This window comes from Emydura macquarii, unplaced genomic scaffold, assembly GCF_026122565.2.
Source record: "Emydura macquarii macquarii isolate MOO-44397 ecotype Brisbane River unplaced genomic scaffold, CSIRO-AGI_Emac_v2 contig_1027, whole genome shotgun sequence".
Taxonomy (NCBI): domain Eukaryota; kingdom Metazoa; phylum Chordata; order Testudines; family Chelidae; genus Emydura; species Emydura macquarii.
In genome coordinates, this window is record NW_027131164.1 from 1182176 (window position 1) to 1193278 (window position 11103).

Below are 11103 nucleotides of genomic sequence, written 5' to 3' on the forward strand. Positions count from 1 at the left end.
CACGAGCTGAATGGGAGTGGGGGTGCAGAAACACAAAGGCACAGGACAGATGTGCATGACAGTGGGAAAGCCTAGGGGTCAGCCAGCATCTGCATGGAGGATACCCAACAAATCCCTCCCCCACATAAAAAACCTGTTCCATACTTCTCCCACCCACACCCAACAACCCTCCAAGTTCACCCCCAGGCTCCTTTCGAGCAATTACTTCCCTCTCCCTCAGCTCCTCCATTACCCCTGACTATTCCAAACCTTTGCACTGCTTCTAAGGGGTGTGGGAAATACGGTTCTGTAGTGTAGTTTAAATTAATTACTCAAAGATCTGTATTAATATGCCTAGTAAAGAATCTATTTGCCAAAAAAAAACCAAAAAAAAACCATTTCCTGAATCTTTTTTGTTGTCTGTATTGTTACAGACATATTTGCTGACAGGTATGTTGAAATAAATTACCAAAATAATTGAAACTGGCATGATTATATTGTGTTATTTTGACAAATAAATATGCATAATTTTAAAATATTGTGTGCAGAAATGTTAGGTGCAGAATTCCCCTAAGAGGATCGAGTGCACCCTTAGGCAATAGGCCTGGTTTCCTGCACCTCACTCTGGGTGGAACCACATGCTCCAGTCACTCTCAGAACACATCTCTGGGCTGCAGCCTCCACTGCGTCCCATCTGTGTTAATGACACATTTTTGGCACCTGAATATTTTACTTTTGGGAGGGAGCTTGTGACAGCCTAAGTTTGCAGAGACACAGAAACAGCATCTTCAGAAGAAAGCATTTTTATTTATTCAGAGGTACAAAAAAGGTTTGAATAATAAGAGACCCTTATGTGTGTGAACTTTCCTTACATCTTACATTTTCTTTGCCAGCTGTTGTAAATTCCCCTCAGCCCTCCAGCACTGGCAGGAAGAGCAGCCTGTCAACTTTCCCTGACACACCTGGGTAGCCTCTGGCCACTCATTCAATCCTTCCTTCCTTTTTCAAGCACCTTGGAAGTTTTAGGATCCCCTTTGACCCTAGGCTCAGCCTTGGGAAGAATAAGCCATTCTAGCCCAGTTGGAATCAGACAGGGCTATCCCACAAGTGATAATGGGGGTGAGGAGGGAAGGGAGCTGTTTCTTCAAGCAGCCTTATCTTTCCCATAGTTTTGCTTTCTGTGTGTTTCCACCTTTACAGCCTTCCTTGATTTAATTCTTGGCATTCAGACAAGTTAATATCAAAACAGAAAACTTGAGAGGTATTTTTATTAAAAACTTACACATAACTCCCTTATTCTCCACAGTTAACAAACATAGCACCCCCATTATGGCATTTTTACAATGCCACTCTGAGTATAGCCACACTTTTGAGAAGTCCACATTTTGGTCTGAAACTATTTGACTGACTCCTTCAAAGGCATGAATTCCCAAAAAGCAGGTCACATTTAAGAAATCTGATCTTTTCTTGACAGTTGAAAAAGAACTGAAGGGAAAGGAATTGGAGCCATGGATATAATTTACCTGAGTTAGCAAATGTGACATTACAACATAAAAACTGATCTGCATGGTCATTACCATGGTCCAGGTAATATGCATTATTTAAATAATTAATGTAATTAGCTTGAATACAGAAAGCTAAAAGGTATGTGTAAATATAAAAGGTTTAAGTTACTAGGAAAATACCACACTGAGCAGCATTCAAAATGATTTTGTTTACTTTAAAAAAGTATGAATGACCAAAGATGAATAAAATGTAAAACATGAAAGTATAAAACTGGGATAGAGAAGGGAGGCAAACTAATCCAAAGAAGATAAAAGAGCACAAAATCATTTGATCAGGCTAGGATTATGGTCAGAAAAATTCATTCAGCAGATAACAACAATGCTCTTGATAAACACTCATCCACTACAAGAGTTCAACATACATTAAACAATTGTACAAGATGAATCCGGGGGAGTGCAGTATACATCAGAACAGGGCACAGTGACTAGAACAGTAAAACCTTTGATGTAAATTATCTGACTCATAATGGTGTTATGTGGATTAGTCAACCTTTATAAAGTGCTATAAAAAACCATATTACTACCCTGAAACACTTAGCAGTCAAGTAACAAAACACTATGCTGGAATGCATAAAAACATCATATTTACTAGAAATCTGACGCAGTTATTGTAGTAGCATATATTGGACTACCTACTAAAGCCAAATTCAAAATAGCATTATTCAAATAAGAATTTCTTCCAACTGGTTCAGAGGCTGTGGTCTTCTTCCCTGCCAAGCTGTTATTTTTGGCGGCAATATGTATTTTTTATTAAGATTATACTAAAGAATACTTCAGGCCTTGATTTTGAAAAGGAATCTACAGGTAGGAACAATAATACCTACTGAGCCAATGGGACACAAAGGGCAGATCTACATAGGGATGTTACACTGGATCAGTTTGTTTGTTCGATGTGCAGTGATTTAACTATACCAAACAAAGTCATCCACAACAATCAAACGGAGGTAGAGTCAAAGTAAGGCATGTTCACAAATTTCTGTAGGCAATGCACTCAAAAGAATTCTCCTTCTCCATATGCAAGGTTGTAGGTTGATTGAAATAGTGGTCCCAGTATGGTATGTTCTCTATAGTTTACAGAACACTGGAAGGTTGGGTACAGTGCTGGACCTTTATAACAAAAGGTGCTCCTTCACAGCTGTCTGCTGCATGTCCCTTTCCAGGGCCATTCAATCCATTTTGATCCTTTGAGAATGCTCCAGGAAACCATTCCTCCACAACTATGTCTTTGTGGCTCCCTTCGTGGCTCTCTGCTGGAATGAATCCATTAGTTCTTGGGACAGCTCTTCTCCTGCCATTTCTCCTTGCCCCCCTTCAGAGATTTGTCAGTCACACTGCAGGTGATAACTCCCCTCTTCACATAGCACCTGTAATGCCATGGCCTAAGGGAAATAAGAAAGAGCACAAAACTTACTGTCCCCACCCTAACCACTATGCCAAAAATGTTTCTTTTCTAACCATTTTGGAATGCTATTCCAATCTTCTCTTCCCACACTGAGGTTCAATTCAAGATGGTAAAAAGTTTTTCAAATTACTTCCCCTTTGTATAGACCCCTTATGTAAAAAAAAAAAAACTAGGTGTTTGGGTGGCTGTGCTAGTTTTTGGTGGTTTTATAGTGCAGCAGTCAGCAGGTTGGTAATTGCATGTGCACTCCTGAAGGCTCTCCTTACACTGGAGGATGTTACACTGAGATGAGTCCCCAGAAAACTAAGAAGGGGCCTGTCAAAAAAGACAATGGGCAACCCAGGAAGATATGCAGCACTGCTATGTACCAAGCTAGTGTTCCCCAGCTGGTGCAGGAGTGGAACAGAAACACCATATATAGGCAGTCCCAAAAGTGCTACTTTGCCTTCCAATGTGTGTGACAAAATAAAGCACTACGTTTGCCTTAAGTTCTCCTATGACAGCTATAGATTCACATAAAGTATGCTTTAAAAATAAAATTCTACAGTAATTGCTCTAAACTCATTTTTAAAGGACTCTGTAGCCTGATTTAGGCCATTTACCACATCAATTCTCAATTTTACTAAAAGCTGAGTGTATTAATGAAACAGTGAAATAATGAATCTTCTCTATTGCTTTTTCTTTCTGTATCCGCTGCTACAATAAACATGTTTGCCATGCAATGCATTTTGTTTTAATCCCCACAGTACAGACATCTTGAGCAGTGGATGAGGGAGGGCATGGTAGGGGAGGAAGAACAAGTAGGACACAACTCGGGAAGGGAATTATGGAGCCGGCAAGTGTGGCCGATGGTCATGCAGCTTGATACCACACGGAAATAAAACTTTAAAGTATTAAATCTCTGACACAGACATCATTTTGAGCATGCTGGGGCACGGTGTTAAATACCAATAGGGAGAGAGAGGTTCCTAGCTCTGCCCAACATGGTAGTAGAAAGCCAGTCCCCAGAAAAAGTAGCATATATCCCCCTATGCTGTCCTGTTGTAATACAGCACATAATGCTTATTAACACAACTCTCCCTCCCAGGCATTTTCAGATTGACTGTTGGTAGAGCTCTCATCTACAGCTGTTTCAGTATGGTTATTCATATGCTGTTCTTGTGTATCATCCAAATCAGTTGGGTCATACAGTTCTTGGCTGCCCTGAAAAGTTTCCTCCTGGTTGGACCCCCACATGGCTTACATGGGGCCAAGGGAGCTTTCAGTGGCTTTTTTGGATGCCAACCATGCTGTCTTAGGTGCTTTGTGGAAAAATTATCCACTATGTAAGTCTTGGGTTCAGTGGTGGTTTCACTTGCAAACAACGTGGTCCAGTTCCTCAGAGTATGGGCAGGTAATGGAAGCATTACTAGAAGTCCTGTTCTGGTCCCTTGTCCTCAGGTCCACTGGAATTCCTATGCTTTGACTTAGCACTAGGACCAACTCCAGGAATGCCTCCTTGCCGTCATCTGCTCCAACTACCTTGTAGATGGCTGCATGCCACTGACTCTTCTCCAGATGGGATTGAACATGCGGCTCTCGAGTCCAGGATCTCTGAATGAGTTCACAAAGAAACTTGGCAGATGAGAGAGGGTCAGCCTAACTACTATAAGGGGTATGTGGACTCACAATTAGTTGATATAAAAAATGAGCATTCCCTGGTTGCATGCCAGCATTTAAACTGAGAGATGAGCTCTGATTAAAATAACCCCAGAAGGGTGGAGGGCACACAACTACAAGACACGCCAATCCAGAAGTGAAGCAATGTAGTATCAGATAATAGAGGACTGCCAGAAGAAGAATAGTTAGGAATGCATCCACTCAACCTTAAAGAAAACAAACTCCCAGCAAAGTGGAGTTACTCCTGTTCCAAGGAGGACTATTACTGTGACCGAAGATGCCAAGTACTTCACTTTAAAAAAAGGAAGCTGTTTGTGGACATAAGGCACTGTAAGGTGAAATAACGAAAATTAACCTGATTTAATATACCAGTTCAGACAAGACCTGAAACAGCATTAAGGGTTTGTATCGCCCTTTATACAAACAGGGCCTAGAATTGCACTCTTAGTGCATTTCACATACTTCAGACAGTTAACATTTTGCTATTTTTATGCCCTGTTAAACAAGTTTAAACTTACCTATATATTCAGTCATCCTCTGTCTAAGAGTTTTTGTTTTTGGAGCAAAGTGGAGGTTCCTGTCATGATCAGAGTCAGAGTCATCCTCATTAGCTGTATCACTGTATTCTTTTCTCTGAGAGATTGGAGCATAATGGGATGTGTCCAGTGGAATATAGTCACCTTGAGTCCTGGCCAACTGACGTTTCCTACGAGCAATCTGGATATAAGCTGCATTAGGCACATTGCCTGCAATGAACAGAAAGAAACTAAAGGTAAGAGACAGAGCAAAGTTCAATACACTCCTCACAACAAAGTTAATTATATAGTGCTTTTTCTCCAAAGTATAGTAACATATTAGGAGTTCCCGGGGTTTTTTTTGCAATACATTATATTGAAAATAAAATGAGATGTTACTGGCGCATGTTGTTTCTACAGTCTTAGGGGCACAACTTGCAAAACCACAAATACTCTGGGGGTAGGAAGGGAAGTGGTCCTAATACATATCTTTCCAGTAGTTTTCAGACCCTCAAAACAAAGGCCACCATAGTCTAAAAAGTCACAGCCTAAATAAAAGTTTCCAGTACTTGTGCCATAAATGGAGATGCACATTGTAAGCATAACAATCTCTTCATTTTGCCTGTCCTAGGTCTCAAAAATATTTTAAAATATCAAGGTAAAATTATTAGAGTATGCTTAAGGCTGCAAATTAAAATATGAGCAGTAAGGGAAAAGAAAAGTTTGCTAAACTAGTAAGTATATCATACAAGGAATTTAAAAAGGATTACCATTACTATAAGTATCTTAACTTTTGCATTGCTGGATTATTATTATTTTGTCTTCTAAATATGCATCCTTAACGTTGCATTAATAAAGTTTTATAGCTGCATTAATTTCCTGTGTATTAAAAATGAAAGTAAGAGATGAGAAAGGACCATAACCTTGAACCCATCATTTCTACTTTATCCAAATGTCTAGTTATAGTGCGTGAGCTACAGTAGAGGTTTTTTCTTTTGTTTTAGCATATAGTTATAAAAAACAATGATGTCTAATTTTACCTTTTATTTCATTATAATAAATATTATGGGGTTTTCTATCACACCATCATGTTGAAGATCTATCCAAAGGGACAAGATCCTTGTTTGACAATAAAAATTTGTGAGAGTCATTGTGTTCTGTTAAAATCTACTGACAATAGACTGTAAAAAAAAAAAAAAAATCAAAGTTCATTTGAGGGTAAATTGTGCTCTCTATGTACAGTACATAGTCACTGCTCTTAACTAGTTACAAACCTGCTGATAAATCCTTCCTTTTCTGTGGAGGGCTGCATTGAGTTTCAGAGGCTGAACTATTGTAATCCTCACTTGTTGATGAGTAGTGCTCATCCTCCTCTTCTGTCTCACATCTATCAGTAGTTATTTTGTACTCCGATTGGAAGATTTCTGTAATCAAGGGGAAAAACCAATACTCATGATTTTTGTCTCAGCTACTAGAAATGTTTTTAGATTTATGATGTTTCTTAACTAGTTATCAATAACAATCAAGCCCTAACCCTGCAAAGGACTTATACATCCTTAGTTTTACACACTAAGTAATCCCATTGTCTTCAAGGATTTAAAGCAGTATTTTTAGTTACAGTATAAATCTTAATAAAAGCAAATTTTTAGGACATAGTAAAGTAAGGTACCATCATAAAAATTCATGTATTTTTCACTTCACCTGAATTTAGAATTATTAGTTGATTTTAGATGATTCTTAACATGATGTATACATCTTCATCAAAAATGCCATTACAGCATAGTACAACTTGTCTGTCAGTATTTCGCATTTGTTACTAATATTCATTATAATTCCATAAAATATAACAGTACATTACAAGATTATGACTAGCTTTTAACAACAGGTTGTGACTTCTCTCATTAAGACATCTGAGGCACACTTTAAGAAATGAAAATGCTAAAGTTAAATCTAAATTCTCAGAAGTCACACAGTAACTTAAAAATAACAAGCAATCCATTATTATGCCCTAGATGCCACCAGTCAATCATAGTAAACTAAATAGACTGGGAGCCTCAGAGAGAACAAATATAAAGAAAATTATTTATTCTATTTTTAAAAAATTATATATCGATAGGCAGTATTTAAAGACCTAATCTTGAGACTACTACTAAGTTACAAATTCCATTAATTTCCATTTACAATGGGAGTTCCAGGCAGTCAGTTCCTCCCAAGGTCAACCTAAGTGCCCCATCCCACTCATACAAAGTCAATGGGAGTTTGGCAAATGACTTCAATAGGCACAGAATCAGACCCTGTGCTCATTATGTATTTTGAGATATGCATTTAAATTCAATGTTATTCTACCATAAACTCATTCTTGCAATTTATTAATATAAGACAATACATCTGATAATTATTTATACAACACACTAACTTCACGGATCTTAAAATGCTTTACAAACAACTAATCTAAAATACACCCAATAAGTAACTAAGGCTACGGATACACTGACGGCAGATTGATTTCTCTGGATCAACCGAGCGGTCAGTGAAGACCAGCTCAGTCGATCCAGATATCGACGTACTAAGACCACCTTCACAAGTGACGTAGTGCTGCGTCGACGGGAACGCGGTTCCTGTTGGCACAGTGCAGTGAAGACGGCACGCAGAAGAGGAGCACAGAAGTCGACGGGAATTACACAAGTTTTTTGTGTAGCTTGCGTAACTCCTATCGACTACCGCCAAATCTCGGAAGTAAGTTTAGACAGGGTCTAAGTGCTTACCTTTGCTTCTTTCAGCTTCTATGACTGGAGAATGTGGGTTTTCCTTCTTTTGCATTCTAAATGTTATTGTGTTAAGAGATGGTTTCTTTATTTTAAAGAATTCCTCATCCGCTGTAGGAGGAAAAAGATGAACATGAGCATAAACAACATATTAACAATGTATCACCACATTTGAAACATTGTGGTATTTATTTTACCATAGGGCCTAGTAACCCTAATCATGGATCAGGAACACATTTGTGACTTACAGTAGACACAGAAGAAAAAAAGTCACTGCCCCAAAGAGTTTACGATCTAAGTATAAGACAAGAGACAACAGATGAACACAGTCAGACAGGGTAGTACAAGTAAACAATGAGACAATTAGTCAACATGATAGGCTGTTGGTGTGCTGAGATTACAGCCTAACTATTGTCAAGTTTTTTGTAAGCATCACAGCACAAAAGTTTTGAGGAGGGATTTGAAGGTGTTAAGAGATTACAATACACATTTATAAAATCAATCAGTGGTCTACCTGTGTACAATCATGGCTTACAGTCTTTAAAAGTCTACACTGTATTAGGTTAGACTAGTTCAAGACAGAGCACCTGTGGTGACATTCTTCTCTCATTTCATCTGCAAAGCATTAGAACATTTATGGGCTACTCTTACAACTGAGAAGAACACAATATTCTAGAGTTCAACTTAACTGCTCACAGAGTGGTCACTCTGATATGAAATCAGACTTCAGGGCTGACCATTCAAACAGGTCACCTCACTTTATCAAGGCAAGATAACTTTAAAGCAAAGGAAACAGTCATCTAAGGTCCTCAGTGGTATTTAGGCACCTAACTCTCACTGAAATCAATGAAATCTAGGCCTCAATCCATAATAGAGGGTTATTCCTTCATACTCCACTCCTGACTCTTGTCTTTTAGGCTGTAAGTTCTTTATGGGGCAGAATTATTATGTTATGTTTGAGCGGTGTCTTTAGGCATTATCACAACATAAGCGTAAATAATAAAACAACCATGAACCAAACATCAGATCAAGAATGTGCACAGCCTTATGAGTGAACCCTACAACTATATGAGACAGTCCCCTGGCTATCAGGTAACAATGAAGTTCCAAGGCAATCTAGAAAAATCATATGTCAATAGTGAAGTCAGCAAGGTCCATCAGCATAAGTAGCTCCAGCAACACTGCTTGATCATCCCAGCTTTAGTGTGGAAGATCAACTGTATACAAGTTTTGTTTTTGTTTGCATGTAAAAACAGAACCACCCTCTCCCCAGCCTTCCCAAATCTCTTTCACATGAACCATGTATTTAGCCACATACAACTTTAACAGCATTCTTGCAGTGTCAAATAACCTGGTCATAGCTATGCATATTTGCTCCTCCTTTATCACATCAACTTTATTAGTCTTTGCATCATTTAATGCATATGTTTTTGCTGTGTCTAATCATACACCTTTCAACCTTCCTAAATCTTCTTAAAATACTTTTAAACTAAAAGCATGTACAGTACTGTTCGTCTTCAAAGAGTTTTGCAAATATTCACACATGCAGAAATAGAGATGAAAGTTAAATGACTTATTCAAGGGAACTGAGTGAGTCAGTCTCCAAACCAGGCTGAGTGGTGCCTAGTTCCCTGTCCCTGTTATTAAACCAATAGACCTAACATCAATGGTTCTTTTGTTATATCCCCCTCCCTCCTCCTTACCCTCAATAATTCACTCTCTCTAGCTCCCAATCTGTTCTGTTGCTCTCCCTTCAATTCCCTGTACCTTGCTGCTATCCTACTGCTATTCAGGAACCCAAAAGTTAATGTAGTGTTAGATTATGTCTACACCACAGATGGGGGGGGCGGAGTGCTTCCCAGCATGGGTAGATGCACTGGCTCTCTGCGGGAGCTAGCATACTAAAAAGCACAAGCACAAGCAGCATCTTGGACTAGCCCCTCAGTAGAATCCCGCCCAACCCCCAAATACATAACTTGGTAGCTAGCCTGAGCCACCACCTGTACTGCTGTGACCACATCTCCATTTTTAGAGCACTAACTCAAGCAGAGCTAGTACGTGTCAGTTCACCTGCACTGGAAAGCACCCACCCAGCTGCTGCATATAAATCCCAGCAGAGACACCAGGAGATCTACTAAAGTGACATCAGCTCTGCAGTGCAGCCTCTCCTGGGAGTTGACTGCAGGTCCCAGTACCAGAGAGGGCTTGAGTGATAAAGCACAGGACTGGGCTCCAGGCCTCCTGGGTTCTCATCCAAACCCTAACACTTCGGCTGGTCCACCCTTGAAAGTTAAGTGGGATTAAGGCAGGGTATAAATTAAAATGCAGTAGCTGACCCTGGCCATTGTCAGTCCAGAACAAGAAGACCCAGACAGAAGGCACAACTGTGTGGTGCCCAGCCCTGGAGCCCGGTCCCCCACCTGTAACACATGCCCCCCCCCCCCCCCCCCCCCCCCCCCCCCCCCCCCCCCCCCCCCCCCCCCCCACTACCCACCCACCAGCAGGTGACAGGCTGCACAGACGGAAGCCGGCTTCACACTTTACCATCTCGCTCCTCCTCGGAGCCGAAGCTCAGCAGGGCCATCTCTCCCCGGGCCCGCGCCTGCACCGCTCTGGGGTTTGCCCCCCGTGACGGGCCTCGGGGCTGTCCACCGCCATCTTCCTCCTCGCCACTGACGTCCCCTTCTGGCCCCGCTGGGGGCGGCTGCTTCTCGGCGGCGGCGGGCAAGGCAGTGCCCTGCTCCTGTTCCTCCGTCTCTTCGCCCTGGTCCCCCGCAGAGCCAGTGCCCCCATCCCCTTCAGGCTCCGAGCCAGGCCCCTGCTCCGGCTCTGACTCCCCCTCGCCGCCGCTGCTGGACTCGGCTCTCTGGCGACCGCGGAAGTTCCGCGCAATCCGTGGGGGCCTCCTGAACATTCTATCCGGTAACGCTCCCAACCGCCGTCGGGGGTTAAGCTCCCGCGGCGCGAGCCCGCTACAGAAACGTAGCCATTAGCTCCTCCCACCGCCCCATACGTGTGGCGTCATCTCAGTAAAGAACTACGCGAGTCTACGCCGCCGAGGAGGAAGTAGACATGGCAGAGAGCTTGGTATTGGAGGAGGGGGTTAGATGGCCCCGCCCCCTGGAAGCGCCCCGCCCCCAGAGGATTGGGAAAGTGGTGGGAAGGGCGGAGTAGGCCGCTGGCCAATCAACAAGAAGGGGATTTTTAACCCTTGGAAA

The 11103-nt window shown here is 41.5% G+C and overlaps 1 protein-coding gene across 2 annotated transcripts in view; it reads right to left on the reverse strand.

Moving 5' to 3' along the window:
- The window catches only part of GCFC2 (GC-rich sequence DNA-binding factor 2), a 38024-nt gene extending 27122 nt beyond the window's left edge, over positions 1-10902 (reverse strand). Inside the window, exons 1-4 of one of the 2 annotated variants that reach the window (XM_067544675.1) lie at positions 10430-10902; positions 7886-7996; positions 6395-6544; positions 5124-5351 (exon numbers count right to left, since the gene is read on the reverse strand). In XM_067544675.1, coding sequence (XP_067400776.1) covers positions 5124-5351; positions 6395-6544; positions 7886-7996; positions 10430-10799 — 859 coding nt within the window. In that variant the 5' untranslated portion in view covers positions 10800-10902. The remainder of the gene's footprint in view (positions 1-5123; positions 5352-6394; positions 6545-7885; positions 7997-10429) is intronic. The other variant, XM_067544676.1, reaches the window with a different exon arrangement.
- Between the last annotated feature and the right edge of the window lie 201 nt (positions 10903-11103).